Source organism: Vanellus vanellus (genome assembly GCF_965231255.1).
Source record: "Vanellus vanellus genome assembly, chromosome: 27".
NCBI lineage: Eukaryota > Metazoa > Chordata > Aves > Charadriiformes > Charadriidae > Vanellus > Vanellus vanellus.
In genome coordinates this window covers 1,033,051-1,051,283 of record NC_138932.1, presented here as the reverse complement: position 1 = coordinate 1,051,283, position 18,233 = coordinate 1,033,051, and the positions used below count along the sequence as shown (strand labels likewise).

General features: G+C 56.9%; 3 protein-coding genes across 4 annotated transcripts; 1 reads left to right on the top strand and 2 right to left on the bottom strand.

The window, feature by feature from the left end:
- Window positions 1-733: 733 nt before the first annotated feature.
- CHTOP (chromatin target of PRMT1) lies at window positions 734-10,214 on the bottom strand. Of its 2 annotated transcripts, none has more exons than XM_082496063.1 (6): window positions 10,055-10,214; window positions 8,728-8,809; window positions 7,075-7,228; window positions 3,802-3,988; window positions 3,528-3,665; window positions 734-1,887 (listed from the first exon to the last, which is right to left on the bottom strand). In XM_082496063.1, exons 2-6 carry the CDS (start codon window positions 8,790-8,792, stop codon window positions 1,685-1,687), a joined length of 747 nt encoding a protein of 248 aa, XP_082352189.1. In that variant the 5' UTR covers window positions 8,793-8,809; window positions 10,055-10,214; the 3' UTR covers window positions 734-1,684. The 2 variants fall into 2 exon arrangements, with proteins under 2 accessions (XP_082352189.1, XP_082352190.1); XM_082496064.1 differs by having other exon boundaries at window positions 3,802-3,985.
- A 1,030-nt stretch (window positions 10,215-11,244) lies between these two features.
- Window positions 11,245-14,164, bottom strand: S100A1 (S100 calcium binding protein A1). Its single transcript, XM_082495919.1, has 3 exons — window positions 14,050-14,164; window positions 11,665-11,813; window positions 11,245-11,545 (listed from the first exon to the last, which is right to left on the bottom strand). Exons 2-3 carry the CDS (start codon window positions 11,803-11,805, stop codon window positions 11,402-11,404), a joined length of 285 nt encoding a protein of 94 aa, XP_082352045.1. The 5' UTR covers window positions 11,806-11,813; window positions 14,050-14,164; the 3' UTR covers window positions 11,245-11,401.
- Window positions 14,165-16,671: 2,507 nt separating this feature from the next.
- Window positions 16,672-17,759, top strand: S100A13 (S100 calcium binding protein A13). The gene is made up of 3 exons (XM_082496122.1): window positions 16,672-16,829; window positions 17,172-17,356; window positions 17,556-17,759. Exons 2-3 carry the CDS (start codon window positions 17,204-17,206, stop codon window positions 17,700-17,702), a joined length of 300 nt encoding a protein of 99 aa, XP_082352248.1. The 5' UTR covers window positions 16,672-16,829; window positions 17,172-17,203; the 3' UTR covers window positions 17,703-17,759.
- Window positions 17,760-18,233: the final 474 nt, after the last annotated feature.

The window sequence follows — 18,233 nt, the reverse complement described above, 5'->3', positions numbered from 1 at the left end:
GGAACCTGCTGTCCCCTCCCATTGCCCACCGTGGCCACCAAGCTGGGAGTTACGCATGGTGCGCCGGTGCGGGTACAGGAGAGCGGGTGGCGAGAGGGGACACAACCCTTATGTGGCACAAGGCATGTGGGGTGGGACAAAGCCATATGCCACCTTGAATGGGGGGGGACACCAGCCAGAACACTGGGTTGCACGGTCCCTGTGTGAGGTGGGCAGAGGAATGGGGGTTATGGCTGTGTCACACCAACAGCCGGGCAGGGAGAGTGTCCGTGTGTGTGTGCACAAGTGTGCAAGGGTGGCTGCGGGCATGCGAGGGTGGCTGCATGAGAGCAAACATGCAAGGGTGACTGTGTGTGTGCAGCATGCAAGGGTGCCTGCAAGCGTGCCTGCTCGCGGGCAATCATGCCTATGTGTGCACACCACGCAAGGGTACCTGTGTGCGTGCAAGCTTGCCTGCCGGTCTCTGCCTGCCCCTGCCCTTTCCTGCCTGCAGCCCCTGCCCGTCCCCAGTCGGTAACTTGTCCATCACACCACCAAAAGGAGCAGCCGAAAAGGGCAAAGGCACCGGAAAGCCGCAGCCAATAGGAAGCGCCGTAACAAGCAGCCGCTGCTCCACCAACCAATAACAGCCGAGCTTCCACGAAGGACGGCGAACAGCTGCGGGGATCCCCGCGCTTTTCTCCACTTCTCCCTCCCCATTTCCACACCCAAAAAACACCACCCGGAGCCCACATCTGTTTGATAATTACTTCTCCTTTGTTACAACAAACCAGAAAGAAGAGATTCCACCGAAACTGGAAGAGGTCACAGAACGGCTGAGCTTCAAACAGGGGGAGAAAAAGGTGGAGACACACACAACAAATGGGACCCTGCCCAAAAACGGGGTGCGGGACAGGGGGTGGGGGGCAGCGGTGGTCCCAATGGGCTTTTGGCTACACCGGAGCTGAATTTTGGCCCCCCGAGAGGGTTCCACCACACTGAAGTGTTGCCGCTTCCCGGTCCTGTAAATAACCCCCTTGTTTTCCAGCAAGACGTGACAAAAAAGAACCCCATGCTGGTGTCACCCACTCAACACCCCAAATTCCAATATTTTAATCGCAAAAATGAACTGACCCAGGAAAGTTTTCAACCTGGGAATCAACACAACACTGGCTACCAACAAAAGAGAAAAAATCCAAAAAGTTCTGGGTTAAAACAAGAAGATTTAAAGACCTAAACCGTGGCCCTGCTGGGAGGTGGTTTTTAGTGCCATGGGCCTGCGGGTGACACTCGGGGACAGAGTGGATTCCAAAAAAATTTGATTTCGAGGCACAAAAAGCCAGGCGATCCCATCAGCGAGGAGTGGGTTGTGCTGCGCCACCGCTCACCGGCACCACCAATGAACCGCAGGTGTGTCACAGCAGCGTTTGGAGTACTCAGGGGAAAGAAAAAAGAAAAAAAAAAAAAAAAAAAAAAATCAAGATAGAAAAAACAATCCAAAACAACAACAACAAAAAGGGTTTCGTACAACAGCTAGTATCAAACCGGTAAAGGAACGCTACAGTCCGATCTCTCAGTGGGACAGAGCCGCCCCCTATTCCTGCGGGTCCTTCCAGCGCCAATCGGGGTTTCCGTTGTTTTCTTTTAGCTTATGGGCACCGACATCACACACTAAACGTCACCGACAGTCTCTTGAACAAGACCTTCAGTCGTTCGTTTCCGGGTCTGTCTGAGCCATGTATGCATCCAGCTCGGCATCCAGGTGTCCTTTCGTTTTAGACATGTAAGCGTCTAACTGGTTGTCCAGTTGCTCCTTGGTCAAGGCAGGACGTGGCGATCCTCTTCCTCTTCCTCGGCCTCTGCCACGACCTCCGAAACCCCCTCGTCCCCGGCCCGCCATGCCACGACCTGCCGGGGAGACGAGGCAAGTGTTACATGCAGCACTGCAACCCCACTGGTGCCTCTACGGGGACCGACTGCGGCACCATGGTGGGTTTGACAGACCCAGTGAAGGTCTGCAGGACCTTTTGGAGCTCATCACCTCCAACCCTCGGCCAGAGCGGGGTCACCCAGAGCAGGACACGCAGGATGGGGTCCAGGTGGGGTTTGAATCTCCGGAGAAGGAGACTCCACCACCTCTCTGGGCAGCCTGTGCCAGTGCTCTGCCACCCTCACGGTAAAGAAGTCCCTCCCCATGTTGAGACGGACCCTCTTGTGTCCCAGTTTGTGCCCATTACCCCTCGTCCTGTCGTTGGGCACTACTGGAAAGAGCCCAGCCCCGTCCTCTCGCCATCGCTCAACGTTGACGAGATCCCCTCTCAGCCCTCTCCTCTCCGGGCTGAACCGCCCCGACCCTCCCCGCCTGTCCCCGGCGGAGAGACACTCCAGTCCCTGAGCATCTCCGCAGCCCCTGCTGGACCCTCTCCGTGTCTGACTCACCCCGGGGAGCCCCACACCGGCTCCAGCCACAGCCTCACCAGGGCAGAACAGAGGGGGAGGACGGCCGGCCTCCCTCCACCCGCTGGCCATGCTCTTTCGAATGCGCTGCTCCTGTTTCAGTCCAGAAGCTCAAACAGATATTTGAGCCGCAACTGAGTGCTCCTGCGCACTGCTCAGACTCCCACCTCCTCTCCTTTGCATTCCAATCCCACCTATATGTTCCACATGTGCACCCCGAGATCCTGTGCACCTCTGGGACGCGCTGAAACTTTCGGCTTTTATATTACAAGCAAAATTTTCCCCTCCAGACAAGTACTTCAGAGGTTTTCAGGCTGTTTCAGGACACCCCGGGCCCCACAGCGCTCAAGCTGCGTCTGTCAGAAACACAAGCCAAAGCTGTCAGGAGACCAGCAGTTTCCTCAAGAACTGTCTGCTCTAACTCCTACAAAGCACTGGGCCGATCCCAGAGGAATCCCAGCAAGCATCTGGCTGCTGTTCTAATCAAACATCTGGCTGAAACATTACCTCTACCACCAACAGCTGTCTCCTGGACTTCCTCTGGCACTCCTGCCTCACTGCTCCCCCAATTTCTTGTTGAAAATTAAGAGTTCATTTACCCGAGACGTGACTTGTTGTAGAAAATGAAGAGTTCATTTACCTAAGACTCGATTCCCTGCATTTAAGGATATTTTTCAAGGCTTTAGGCTTTCTCTTCCGTTAATTTTTTCCCCTCGCTTATTATTTTAAGAGCCTCTTGATTTACACAGGCACTGCATTGTTCCCTTCCGAAACGCGAGGAGACAGTGTAGTCTTCCTCACCACGCTGGAAAGTAACTCGCTGCCTCGGATGCTATCCCACGCGTCGCCCGCCAGGAGTGGACAACTCCGCTCAGAGTCCCCAGAACCCCTCTCGCTACACTGACAGTGTCGAGGATCTCGGTGAGGCCAAGTATTTCAGGAACAAAAGGCCTAATTAAGTGTTAGGATTTAAGAACAGAGGGGTTTTGGGGCTGCATGTACTCACACATGCTAGCCTTGAAGAGGAAAAAGAAGAATTAAAGCTTATTTTTACTTATTCAGCAGCAACACGTCGCACCGTGCGCACTAACCTCTGCCACCGAGTCCCCCACGGCCCATGGCACCTCTGCCCAGACCACCTCTTCCAGGGCCACCGCGACCCCTAATGCCACCTCTTCTCAGGCCCATCCTGGGGGATATTCCTCGTCCTCCACGAAGCAGGCTCTGACCTGCAACAGACAAAGCGGATTCAAATCAGAAATGAGCTTTCAGACAAGCAACGCAATCGGGGACAGGGGAGTCCCCTGCTGTCAAAAAAAATGGTGTTACCAACAAAACCGACTCCAGTTCAGCTGTGGTACTGACCTCGGAGTGGGACTCCTCCTCTCAGCAGAGCTCTCGCTCCCCGGCCACCGCGCATGGCTCCTCGCGGCAAACCTCGCTGTCCCATCGACAGTCCTCTTCCTCCCATGGCTCCGCGAGCAAGGGCGCCCGCCGGCCGGCCTAATCGTGCCTGAATGTTACTCTTACCCAGGCGTTGCTTTAAGCTCTTCTGGAACAGAAGATTTGGAAGAAACAAGAAAGTCATGCAGCAATCTCCGACTTGCAGCACAAACAGCACAGCAACCGCCTATCGAGAGGAGTGGTGTGTTGGTTTGGGTTGTTTTTTTCTGTTTTTTTTTTTTTTTTTGTTTGTTAGTTGTTTTTTTTTTTGTTTTGTTTTTTTGGTTTTTTTTGGTTTTTTTTTTTTTTTTAAAGATAAAATAGAGGGCGACCAGCTCAATCAAATCTGCTCTGGGAGGGAGAGTTTGTGAAGGTCGAACGGAGAAAAAAGGCCTTTCCTGGAAGCGAGTGTTTGTACAGAGACAAGTTTGCAGATTTATAAAGAAATATTTTTCTCTGTTTTTAGCAGTGCTGCTCAGTTCGAATCAAAGCAGACACTTAATCCAGGAGGCAGGCCAGTAATCCTTTCTGCTGGAAGGTGACGGGCCAAGCAAATCCCCGAGACAGAAAGGAACTACCCCAGCTGCGGCACGAGCAAGGAACATCTCTGCAGCCACACACCATGGGTATCGTCCCCAGTGCCCTACTGCCCCATCCTTCCACACAGACTGTATTTCCATCTATATTACAAAAAGTAAACCACAGCGAAGAAATCTACCCTCACCAGAACAGCAGAACAGAACAACAAAACAGTCATCTTTGCGTATCTGGGATTTTTTTTTGGCACCAGACTCCACTTCAGAGACAGAGCTGCCTTCCCTTGGGCCAGATGCAGCAGCTCCTGTCCTCCCACGCCTGTACCAGAACTGCTGCAGAGACCGCTCAACCCCTTCTGAAGCAGCAGCTGAACTGCTAATTTACACCCCGCTATCGTTAACACCCACTGGTACTGCTTTGGTCCCCACAGAGCACCTATAGACTCTGTAGGCACTGCTGAAGCCTACGAGGAGCCAAGAAGCAACAGTGGGAACCTTCATATTTGTCTCAAGAACAAGAGGTCTCGGCCCTGAGAAGGTAAAGTTATGAGAGCCGCCGCAAAGGCTGCATTTTACTACAGGTTCTAAGAGTTGCTTGAAGTTACTGCTTGTCTGCTTGACGCAAAGCCTGCAGACTGTTGATTTGCTTCCTCTAAAAACAGTGTCTTCTGGAGCTGCAGTAAGATTTTAAGTTTTACTGCCTCAGAGTTTAGACAGTCATACATTTTTTCAAAAGGCGTAGCAGCCAAAAAATGTTAGCATCTCTCTTTCGCCCAGCCTCACTGGCAGAAAGGCATGAGAAAGCATGTGTGTGTTCCACATCTGATTATTTGTTTCTGTCACTTACCATTAGAGTTTAAGATAAACTGCCGGAGTTTGCACTGAAACAGCTCAAGAGTGCTCACACTCCGCTCCACCCAAGCAGCAGCACCTTGGTCTGCTCCAGCCACTAAGTAAATCTATGTCTAGAACCACAGTCAGTATCATTGTTTTTACATTAAAAAAAAAAAAAAAAATCACAGCAGGTTTGTGTACTCAGATGTGGAGGACATGAAACACAAAGTCACGAATTTAGCATGAGCAGCACTCCACAGGGGTTTAGAGAAGTCCTTTCTGAAGCACATGGGACCAGTGCTCCCCAGCACCTCTGGGCACAGCACAACCAGAAGGATCCTGATGATACCAAATACTGCACTTGTGAAAACCCAATCACCACAGCAACCTGCAGTATTCAAAGAGGAACCCAACACAAGGCAGGTTTCCAAATTTCCCTACGCCGCCCTTCCACGGCCCTCCCTTGCAGCACGTAATTCCAGGAGGCTGTGAAAGCACACCTCTGCCCAATGTAAAACTCAAAGGGGTTGAAGACCTAAGTTGAAAGACTGGTCCTTCCCTCTTCCTCTGCGGCACCTCAAGTCAGCAAACAGAAACTTCACGCTTGCAATCCATTTTCCCTCACCACTGGTGAAGTTTTGAAAGCCTTTTTTTTTTTAAGCAGAAAATAATTTAGATTACCATTTCCAGAGCTTTTGTTTACAAGCTCTGTAAGGCCTACTGGCACCACAGCCTGTTTCTACAACCGAACCCTCAAGAGATCTTGAAAAGCAGCTGCATTCCTCTTTATCAGAGTGAGCCCTGACCACGAGTGTGTGTGGCAGGTTGAAGTATTCCAACTATTTGGCAAAGCAGCTCAGCTAAGAAATTTCCACAGCTTTCTCCTCATATGCAAGATAATGTAGACAATTATTTTAACTGCTTCTGCAGTCAAGTCACACAGTGCCGCTATTTGAACTTGCTGCGCAGCTCTACCCTACAGGTTTCAATTTGCGCCCTACACGTACATTTTAAGCTCATCTTACAGCTTTTTCATTTATACATACGCTTTAAAACTTGCAACAACCCCCGCAGTCTGACAATGAGCAGGCCCTAGAACCTCTTCTGTTCGTTACTGAGGTTTCTGCTGCAGAGAGATTTTGTCCCCTGCCCCTTTTTTTTAATTCCAGAAGCACACCGACTGCAGCAATCAACATCTAGCATGTTTGCTTTGGTCTTCTGCTCCACCAACAGAAGGCAATTTGAAGAACACACCGTTGTCTGTAGTACTCATCTCTGAAATGCGTAACTATAAAGCCTCTTTATATACAGAGAATGCAACGCTATGCCTTAAATCCAGGCCTGCATTCTAGTATTCGCAAGCAAGCAAAAAATAAATGAGTTTGTTCATCTGTTCCTCGCAGGCAGCTGCTATCAAGAGAGTGCACCAGAGAGGGTGGAGTTGGGGATGGGAGCAACCAGCCTCAGCTGGATAGCAAGGACTGGAAACAGCCTGCAGCAATTGTTAACTGCAGCTAGATTGCGAGATGAAGCACTTGGCAGATCCAGAAACCCCAGAATGAGAACATTTCTCTGAAAAAATAGAGAGGAGATATCAACAGCCAGCACAACACCCCCCAGCTCAGTAATATTAACTGGGTAAGTTACAAAGCGTTACTTATCTGAAGTAAAAGGTGGGATTTGCTGCAAGTCCCTTCTACGCCTCTCGTTTTTAACTTACAGGAGCTTTTTTTTTTTTTTTCCAAAATCCACCGCATCCTGAAAAAGCTATCTGCTGGTGACAGGCATTGAGGGGCTGCCCCAGAAAAACACCACTTTCTCTCACCTGTTTAAGCTTCAAAGCAGCCTGGACAGAAGGTCTATTCTCCATCTGCTGGGCCAGTCTTCTGTTTCTGGCACTGGCTAGCTGCTGCTGCTGCTGCATGGTAGCCCGAATATTCACTGGCATCGGCTGTTTGTTCTTCAGCATGTTAGTAAAGCTTCAAGGTCGAATAAAATGGGTGTTTAAATAAAGCTTTATTACATACATTTATTGGCATTTCATGGTTCTCAAGACTGGATCTCCAGATCCCATGAACCTTATGTAAAGAGTGGTACTTAGGTCACGTCATATGGGATTACGTATTCCTTGTTTTCCACAAGTGTGCAAGAAGTGGGAACTCAGAAATGATGTTGTATATTAATTCAGAAGTGATAAAGCTTTAGCTTACTGATTTTAGAAATGGCAGAAGGAATGACAACAAGCAGTAAGCAGAGATGATCATGACAGATGGGAGAGGACATCACAGAGACAGAAAAGCAAACTGAAATCTGGCTGCAGAATCCAAACTAACCCTCTAAAATTGGAGAAAACTCTTTAAAAACCTCAGTGCCAGAAGGCAGCTTTACAAAAGAACAGACCCTGAGCACAGACCTGAGTGCCTCTGGCGCACCACAGAACTGGTGCCATAAGAAACGCCACCACCCAAGCACGCTCACTTACAAAAACAGTTCACTTGGCCACTTCTTTGGTGCACAAAGACTTTTCTGTCTTTAAGAGCTATATAGGAGTAGAACATACAGCACGATAGTAAGCCTCCTTAGCAGCAACCCATCAGCTTTCTACTGTGTCCTGGGAACTACGCAAGACTGCAAAAGAAAACACTTACGGATGAGGAATATGGACTGACCAAAATGAAACAGGCCAGCAAGCCTCCCCCTGCGCTGTGCCTCACCGTTCAGCTTCCCCAGGTAAGCTCCGAGCACCAGTTCAGGCTATATCTCACCACAGCACTTGCTAGAGCAGGAACTGTGCACAAACAGCTCCCTTTATTGCTGGTTCAATGCCACTAACATAGTTAATCCAAGAGCAATTAGTAAGAAAGCGAAACGTAACTGCAGCATCGCTGTTAGTTGTCACTGTAGAACTGCAAAAGCTCAATGGCATGGAAAAAAAACAGAAGAATACTCAAGAGAAGAAATAAAGAAATCGAGAAAGGAGAGGAGATGGAGATGAAGCAAAGCATTTGCCTCTTACAAGGCCCAAAACGTTGTTAAAGGGCCTTCGGGCTTGTTTAATGGCCTGCTGCATGCCTCTTACAGGCCAGACCACGTGCACGTGTGTCTGCCTTGGACAAAGCAGCAAGCCTGCTGCAGCTTGGGTAACATGCTACCATGCTGCAGTGTCAACTATATAAATGTAAAAACATGTGGAAGAAAAAGGGAGGGTGTGAGGTTTCTCTCTTTTGTTATAACACATCCCGCCATATTACGTGTTGAATAGTTTAATATTAACTGCTATGGATAAATTTCTCCAAAACACTTGCCCTTTTAACCTTGCGTACCACATTTGTTGCAGTTTAAGACAGAGGTGCATAGCCATCTGCTTGTTTTAGTGAGGTTAAAAGAGGGCAGAAACCACGTTGGTTTTTGGACACCAGACAGTGATAATTAAGTAAAAAAATTTCTTATGAGCTGAAGCTGCTGTTGGCTTCCTCACCGCTCGTTCAGAGACATCTTGGTGGTGCTCTTTAGCACAACCTTCGGTGCTGACTGTGCAGCCATCTTCAGATCAAGAGAATCTGCAAAACACGAGAAGCAGATTTAACAAACAGCACGGAAATCTTGCGCTTACTTGACTAAACGTTAAAAAAAACCCCTCCATTCCAGCTCCTTTGGTGGAGAGAATCAAGAATGGGGTATGTAAAGGGTATTCTACTAATGCATTTTTAGTAAGTTTTCTAGTCCGCTGCCGTGATACAGCAAGTTTAATAAATCAGTAAGTTATGCTAACTCATCCTTACTAAAAAGTCATCTTTTTAGAAAGTGAAAGCAGTCAAGATGGCACCTAAATGCCTTCTTTAGTACAGCATCTAGTGACACTGCCACGCTTCCTAAGCTTTTAGTACCAGCAAGATGGAAACCCCGATTCGCTTTAAACAGACACGTACCGTATACCCGGCAATAAAATTCCAACCTTGCTCTACAGAAGTCCCATATGCTTAAAAAAATATTAAGGTTCCATCCTCCCGTTATGATTGCCACGACTTGGACATAGATAAACTGCAGTCACTTCGGGTTTTTAATGTCTAATACTCCGGTAGGCGGCTCATCCGCAGCCCTAATGCGGTTCTCTAACATGAGAACCTGCCACATGCCTCAGGAAAGCAGCAAAGGGATTTAAACTCAGCTGTTAATGATCTTTGGAGCACAGCTCAAGCCCGAGTGCTTTGGCAGTGATGAATACTACCAAAATGTGCTAAGCTCAAACTCACTAACTATGCAGATCGATTCAGCTTTGCTTTTTTTTTTTTAAGTAATTAGTATCAAATTTAAGGCTCAGATGACTGCCGAAGAGTACTCACTTGAACAAAATGCTTTCTTTACAATGTTTTACAGTCCATCATCTAGAAATTGAGCCACTGGACGGCTCAACCCCCCTTTTTTTTAATTAAAGATGATTTATAAACCGTTTCTCCTGAAAAACGACCGCAGAGGAAGCCCCACTCCCTTAAGTCCGTCACACAGCGCGGGGGGAGCCCCGGTACCACCGGCCGAGGAGGGGTAGGAAGCCGAGGCCTGGCCTGGGCCGTCCAAGCAGCCCCCTCCGACGGCTGCCCTACGAAACGAGGGGAGAAAACCCGGCCCTGCGCGCACGAAGCCTGGGTAGGAGCAAACACCGCACATCCCCCGTCAAAGAGCAAACATCAGTCCCGCCGGCCGCCTGAGGAGACCCCCCAGCCTCCCTCCCGGAGCACTGCCTGCCTGCCTGCCTGCCTGCCTCCCTCCCTCAGCGCCTCCCTCGGGCCAGGGCCAACCCCTCTTACCGAAGCAGACGGTCGCCAGGTCTCCGGTGGGGCTGGCTGACGGGTGGCGCGGGGTGTGGGGCTGACTCCGGCGCCCTCCGCCCGCTCCCCGCCGCACTCGAACGCCCGCGACAAAATGGCGGCAGCACCCACACAACCCCCCCTCCCTCCTCCCACCGCCCGCGCCGAGCCGGCCAAAATGGCGGCGGCGGCGAAGCGCAGGCGCAGAACCCGGCGGCTTGCCACGCCCCCTTCCTATTGGGCGGAGCGGCCCTGACGCAGGGGCCACCCCCCTCGGCTATTGGTGCCCTGAGGTGGGGTGGGCGGGCGAGCGGAAGGGCTCCCCCAGGCGGGCGGTGGCGGCGGGGCCGCTGCGGCCTGGCTGGGTTCCAGCAGGGCCGGTCCCCCGCCGGTCCCGTCCCCGGTTCCGCACCGCTATCAGGAGCGGGCGGGGGCCGATCCTGCAGGGGCCGCCCGGCGGGGCCTTGTCTGAACGGAGGTTTTGAAGACCTGAGGAGGCCTCGCAGGGCCTTTGGTCCCCCCCCGCGGCCTAGCTGGGCCTGTGGCCTGGTTGTCCCCGGTGTGTCCCCGCTTTCTGGCGGGGCACCCCCGGTGTGGGGCACGACCGGGGCGGGGCAGTGTGAGGTCCCAGGGCTGTTGGCAGCACCGGGACTGGTCCCAGCCCTGGCAGATGATGGCGCTGGCGGCCCTGTGTGGGGCCAGGCCAGGCTTGACTTGGCCTCAGCGTAGGGGCTGCTGGCGGGAGGCCGGCTGGGGCGAGGAGATAAGAACCGGTTCCTCCAGCCCCATGGGGCGCGGTGCCTGGCGGGATGGGTGACGAGTCCCGGCCTGTGACCGGGCCCCCTGCCCCTTCCCACCGCTCCCCAGACCCTCCTGCCCCTATGTGGCACCCCTGTGTCCTGCCACCCCTCCGACACCCCAGTACAGGCTGGGGTCACCCGCCCCAGCCGTCCTGTGCCCGGGGGTGATTAGGGGTTGATGCCGGGCTCCGGGGCAGGGCGTAATGGAGGAGTCAGAGCAGGGTGGAGACAGGGGATGTCTCCAGGCACTTGAGGTGACCCAGGGTGGCTTTTCCCTGTGACCCCGTGGCTGAGGAGAGAGAAGGCTCTCTGGTATCCCTGGGGGGGAACTAGCAGGGGGACAGGGGGGAAACCCCAACCCTGGAAAGGAAGGAGCTGACAACACGCCTCTGGCTGGGTGGGTGCCTTTATTGTGGAGCTGAATCCCAGTGGGATCCCCTGGGTGTGCTGGGGAGCAGAGGGTGAGCTGGGAGGGGGTGGCAGTGGGGGGGACTCTGCGTTTTGGGGATGCCACAGCTGGCTGCTGTGGGCTGGGGACTGGCTGGGGTCAGGCGTTCTCCCAGAAGAAGGTGTTGCAGGCCACGGTGAGGGCAGCTACCAGGACCACGTACTCCTGGAAGTCCACCTCCCCGTCGCCATTCTCATCCAGGTCCTGCATGATCTTCTCCACCGCACCCGTGTCCTTCTGGGTCTGTGTGTGTTTTGAGGGGGGAGTTGACAGGGTGAGCCCCGGGGCTCGGCAGTCTGGTGGGATGCTGCTGCCCCGGGGCTCGGAGGGAAAGGGGGGACCCCCGGCCCCTGTGCCCCTACCTCCAGGAAGCAGCCCAGCTCGCTCTGCAGCAGCTCCTTCAGCTCCTTCTTGCTCAGCTTGTACTTGTCCCCCTCTTTGCCCGAGTAGTGATGGAAGACGTTGATGAGCGTCTCCATGGCCCCTTCCAGCTGCGACGCCATGGCTCCGGCTGCGGAGAGGAACCTGTTGTGTTCCGGGGGGGTGGAGGTAGCCGCCAGCCCCCCCCTCCCTTTGCTGCAAGGGGCAGCCCCCAAATTACAGCCACCCCCTGCCCCTGTTGGGTTGCGTTGCATGCTGTGGTCTCTGCTCCCAATGCTCAGCGCTGGGCAGAGAGCTCACGGGGTTCGGGGCAACCCGCTGCGCCCCAGAGCTCGATAGGGTGCTGCTGCGGGAGGGGACCCTGTCCGCCTGCCCCCTCGCAGGGCACCCGTGCCCCGGCCGGGACCTGTGCTCACCTGAGCTCCCTGCCGCGCTGCCCGCCCCGCTGCTCCGTGTGTGCCGGGCAGGGCCAGCTGAGGACGTTAAATAACCTCCAAGCCCCCTCCCTCCGGGAGGATCCGATACCGGGGCTGGACAGCCCGGCTGGCACCACCGGGCCACCCTGCGCCGCCTTCGCAGGGGCTGGGATATGGGGAGCCCGAACCCATGGCACCTCGTTCACCCCACACCAACCCCGGCACGACACAGAAGAGCGTTTCCAGCCCCACCGGTGCTTATGGGGCGGCAGTGGGCACAGGAGGGGTGAGCAGCAATGCCGAGGTGGGCAGCGATGCTGAGAGTCACTTTGGGGTCTCCGTGGCCCCCCCCATGCTAAACCTCAGGTGTCACTTCTTGCCACCACCATGGCCCTGTGGGGCAGTGGGATGCCGGGGGGTGCGGGGTTGTGTGGGGTGGGATATGGGGTCACCCCCCGTGCTGGCTCTGGGTCGGATCCTGTGCCGGGGCCTGGCTCCGCTGGCAACCGCTGTCCCCGTGGCATCGTGGCGCCCGGGGTCTGACCCCGCGGCGTCACCCACTCGGCGCCCGCCGGCATCCCCCATCTGTCAGCGCCGCGGTGCCATGCCGGATCCGTCCCCAACCCTCCTCCCCCCAGGGCTGATAAGGTGCGGGTATCCGATGTCCTCGGCCTCGCAATGGGAGCCAGCCAGGGGCCGGGGGGAGCCGGTGGGGGCTATCGGGTGACTCAGCCCTGGCCCCCTGGGGCCACTCGCTCCCTGAACACAGAAAGGCCTCTTGTCAAATTAAAAAAAAGCCCCACAATCCCAGCCGGGAGGTTGCTCCAGCAACGGCTCCGGCCAAGAAACCAGATTCCTGAAGCTGGCAATGGCCTATGCTGATAATCCCGGCCTCGCCGTGGCTCTTGTTACGGCCCCGTATCCGTGTGGGGCCGAACCCACTGCCGTCTCCCCCGGGGGGAACAGAAGCGGTGCTGAGCCCCCAGACTCAGATGGGTATGATCGTGTCGTACCCCCCTATTTTGGGACACCCCCCTGGCAGGGGGCCTGCCGGGGAGGTGCCAGCGCTGCGTTGTGGCTTTTCGCAAGAGCCGGGTGGTGCCGGGCTCTTTATCCCGGATTCCAGTCCTAATTTGGGACTAATTATATCCTGCTCCCTCCGTTTCCATCTCCCGCACTTCCTGTCCCCGCGGTTGGGAAATGCCACGGACGCGTGGCATCCCCCCCCCCTCCCGGCCTGGGGACCCCAAAAGCACCCTGCCACCCCGTCCCCCGACCCCATGCAGTCACCCCCCCACCACTACCGTGTGCTGGGGAGGGGGGGCATGTTTTGAGGGGGGAGGGCTGGAGAATTTGGGGTGATGTGCAGGATCTTGGGGGTGCAGCCCCTCTTCTGCACTTGGGGCAGCTGAGGTGGTTGCGAAGGGGGTCCCAGACAGAGGTGGGGATCCCAGATGGAAGTGGGGTTCTTGGATGGAGGTGGGAGATCCCAGATGGAAGTGGGGGATCCCAGAAAGGGACAGGGGTCCCAGAGAGAGGTGGGGGTCCTGGATGGAAGTGGGGTTCCTGGGTGGAGGTGGGGGTCCCAGATGGAAGTGGGGGTTGCAGAGAGAGGTGAGGGTCCTGGATGGAAGTGGGGTCCTGAATGGAAGTGGGTGATCCCAGATGGAAGTGGGGGATCCCAGAGAGGACTGGGGGTCCTGGATGGAGGTGGGGTTCCTGGATGGCAATGGGAGTTGTGGATGGAAGTGGGGGTCCTGGATAGAGGTGGGGGGCCCAGACAGAGGTGGGAGTCCCGAATGGAGGCTCAGGAGCTGCTTCCCAGCAGGACACAGCCCCCGTTTTTGGTGTGGGGCAGGGAGGGGAGCCTGGTGCTGGTGAGCTCCAGCAGAGGCCACATCCAGAGCCTGGGGACAGGGAGAAATGGGGAAGGACCTCGGTGGCACTCACTCGGCGGTGTCTGCGCGGGGGCTGGCGGCGGCGGAGCCCCTGTGCCCCTGTCCCCGGTGCGGTTCGGCAGCTGGCAGAATCCGGCCGCCCCTTCCGGCAAAGCCCCGGGGGCTGTGTCGCTTGCCCAGTTGAGCAGCAGCTGCCCGTGACGGGAACAGGCTTCGCCGCCCTGTCCTGCGCTTAAAAATAATCCGACCCCGGTCCCTGCGGTGGGCACAGAGCCGGGAACGCCATGCTCCGGGCACCGACACAGCCGGTGTGTCCAATGTCCCAGCCGTGCTGCGTTCCCCGAGGGCTCTGGCTGCGCTCGTGGGGGCTCTGCATCTCTCTTATCGAACCCCAAACCTCCCTGGAGATCGGGATTTGGTCAGGCGTTTCCCGAGCGGTGGGACCGGCCGGAGCCGGGTGCCCAAGGGTAAAACCCCTGACGCCGCGAGGACATCGCGTGGGCGCTGGAGGGGTCGGTGCCGAGTGCCACAGCCCTCATCCTCGCCGCTGCGGTGACGGCTGTGGGGAGAGCACGCCCGGCGTGTCCATGCTGGCAGATCCCCAGGACAAGCTCTTACCAAACCGGGAGCAGAGAGGGACATGCCAGGAGGTTTACACACATCTTGGAACAGGTTTCAGCCACTGCGACTCCCCGTGCTCCACTTTGACCCAGCTAAACCAGTTGCTCCAGTTGCTGGTGCCGGGGCTGGGCCGATCTTGTCTCTCCATCCCATCAACTGGAGGATGGAAGAGGCTTTTCCATCCCTGGGGTTTGGAGCAGGGCTGGGGGGGGACCTGCTGGGTACCTGCCGTGCCAGCGACAGGGACATCGCAGTGGCACTGGGCACCTGGTTTTACAGCCTTAATTAATCACACTCCCCTCCAACAAGCCCTGACGGTTGCGGTGGGCTGGCGTGGACCACTGCTGGGCTGGCACTCGTGGTGGCTGCAGTGATGGTAGAGCCATGACAGGTTGGGGACAACACCAGGACCAGGACACGTCGGCAAGATGCCACCCCCATAGGATGAACCTGCACCCCAGCTCCAAGCCATCGCCCCAGCACATGGGGGTTCTGCTATGCTCTGCCACCTCCCGGTAGCACCGGGGTCCCTGAGGTTGTGTCACCTCTCCCTGCCCATGGGGACAGCCCTGAGCAGGGATGCCAGGCTCAACCGGGAGGTGCCGTTTCTCCTGTCACCTATGATTTAGCCGGATCCTGTTGCGGAGCCGCTGCAGTGCCTGCTGCCTCCTCGCCCTATCCCGGCACCCCGAATTCCAGGGGCAACGAGTCACTGGCCCGCCTGGCTCTCGGGGCCGGTGATTCACCCTAAACCTGTCCCTGTCCCCGCCGAGCCTGACTCAACCCCAGTGGTTTCCCAAGAAGACCATCTCGGTCCCCTGACGTGGGGCTCGGCGGAAGTCCCGTCCCTGTCCCCCTTGTCACCCTGGGAAGGGGGACGGGCCGGATGGGACTGCAGGAAGCCAATTCCTCCCCCGTGAGCTGGTGTGACGGGTACCGGGTGGGGACCGGGCTGCCCAGTGCCGGCTGGAGCCTCACCATCCCTGTGGAGAGGTGGAGTGAGTGCGTCAGGGCTCAGCAGAAACTGGGCTGGTGACGGTGACACCGTACTGGAGGACCTCCCTGCTCTGGGTCCCCAAAACACTGCTATTGAGGGGTTTCCAGGCTGTGCTGGGCTCCCTAGACCCCATTCCCATGTGCTGTCCCAAGGGGGGCTGCTTGCCCCAGCCTCACTCCCTGTCATGCTCGGTGTCACGCTGCCGTGGGGACACCAGGACACAGCCCCTGTGGCATGCAGAGATGGGGTGGCTGGCAGTTGGGGACGTCCCTGACATGCTCTGAGCTGCGACGGTGCCCGACATCACCCTCATCCCACGTCACCGCTGCCGGCATCCCCACCGCCTGTCCCTGGGGCTGCGCTGCGGGCACCGCATGGGGTTCATTTCGGGCTGGGGTACGGGATGCGGCTTGGGGTCCCCGTGGGAACGGCGGCGCTGCAGTGCAGAGCTGCTCCGTCCCCCAGGTGGAATCCTGCCAAGGCTGCCATGTTATAAATACGCAATGATTAAAGGGGAGCGCTCGGGCAGTCCCAACCCCCTAATTAATTTGGATTAATTAATTTTTACAAAGCCCACTATTAATAGGGATGATGTCAGCAGGCGGCTGAGTCACAACTCTCACTCGGTGCGGGTCGAAGCCCGGTCCTGGGCCCGCAGCACCACTGTGTCGTGGGCCGGGATGAGCCACCGTATTGGGGCATGGTGGGATGTGAGTGGGGCACTGGGGACCACGTCCCCATCTTCAGTGCAACCCCATCCCCACAGGGATGTGTGTGTGGGTGAGACCTGCCCCGCACCCCCAGAAAGGTTCCAGGTGATGCTCGAGCCCCGCAGGATGCTCCAAACTTGCAAACCCGCTCCGTCTTCCCGCATCCCTCCGCTCTGCCCCATGGTCCCATCCCTCTCCCCACCACAGCATCCCCACGGCGGCAGAGCCCAGGCGGTGCCGCGGTGGCCGCAGCACATTCGACACCAGCGGGGCTGAGTGCTGAATTTGGTCCGTTGCCCGCACGGGGCGGGAGGAGAGGAGGACGGACGTTTCAGCGCTCGGGCGGTGTCTGTACGTCCGTCCGGTCGCAAGAGGAAACCCAACACCGTGGTATGGGGGACAAAGCGCTGCGCTCTCCCCTCCTGCGGCGCAGGGTATAAAACCTCCCGGGGGGGAAAACCGCGACCTGCCTGCAGCTCTCTGCCCGCAGGCGAGAAGCGGGGGGTAAGTAGGGAATTGCTGCCCCCAGCACCGTCCCCGCCGCGGCCACCGCGGCTCCAGCGCTCTCAGGATGAGAACGGCACTGGGAGACCCCTCACCGTCCCTCTGTCCCTTTCCTGATGTCCCCCCCCCCCCATCCTATCCGCACGGCATCCCCAAATGGCTCTGCTCCTCCGTCCCCACACCAGCCGTAGGGAGACGTAGCGACCCCCAGAGCTGAGCTGAGACCTTGCAAACTTGCTGCACCCGGGGCTGGGGAAGGGGAGAGGGTCCTCGTCTCCTGCCATCGCGTCCCCAGGGATGTCCCTCTGCCTCTCACCCCTCTCTCGACTCCTCTCCCTGCAGCCCCTGGGGGGCCGCTGCTGTGCCCTGGTGCCATGGCCACGGGCGAGCTGACTGAGCTGGAGACGGCCATCGAGAAGATCGTCACCGTCTTCTTCACCTATGCGGGGAAGGAGGGCAAGAAGGGCACGCTGACAGCTGGCGAGTTCAAGGAGCTGGTCCAGCTCCAGCTGCCCAACCTGATGAAGGTGAGGCGAGGGGCAGCGCGTGTGGGGTGGTTGGATCCCCGTGGGTGTCCCCCCCCCAAAGCTGGGATTTGCAAGCAAGAGCAAGCACCAGCTCCTGCTCCCCCCATCCCCATCCCCATCCCCATCCCATCCCATCCCATCCCCATCCCCATCCTGCTCCCTGGGCACCGGGATGTGGCCGAACTGCCCCTCCCCGCAGGATGTCCCCTCCCTGGAGGAGAAGATGAGCGAGCTGGACGTGAACAATGACGAGGAACTGAAATTTGGGGAGTACTGGCGGCTCATCGGGGAGCTGGCGAAGGCCATGCGGAGGGAGAAAGCGGGGAAGAAGAAAGCCCCCCAGTGACGGGACTGGTGGGGAGACTCGGCCTTGACACGGAGATAATAAAAGAGGTTTCCCCGAGCCTGAGCATCGCTGCTATTCTTACCAGGGGGTTCCCAATTTGGGCAGCCCATCTCATGCCCCAACCCGCGGCCATGCTGTGCCCATGAGGGCACCGGCTCAGCGCCACAAGCGGTGGGTTGGGGCTTGCTCTGCGTCAGGGCGGCTGCGATGGATGGAGGTCGGTCCCAAATGGCCTTTTGCAGCCATCTGGCTTGTGGGGTGCCACCCTGCGCCCCACAAACGCCTTCCTGCCAGGCTGTGGGGCTGCTTAACGTGACCCCGATGGGTGGCAGAGATGTGGTTGGGACCGGGGTGGGGTGTGAGAGCATCTCCGGCAGCGATGCCGTGGTGGCCACCACCTCCAGGGCATCAATGTCCGTCTTCTCTGGGGTCTTGGGTGGCACAGAGTCGGGGGGACGCCTCTGCTGGCACAGCATGTCGCTGGCTCTGCACCCCGATCCCGCCGTCCAGCTCCCAAATCCCATCGCCGCT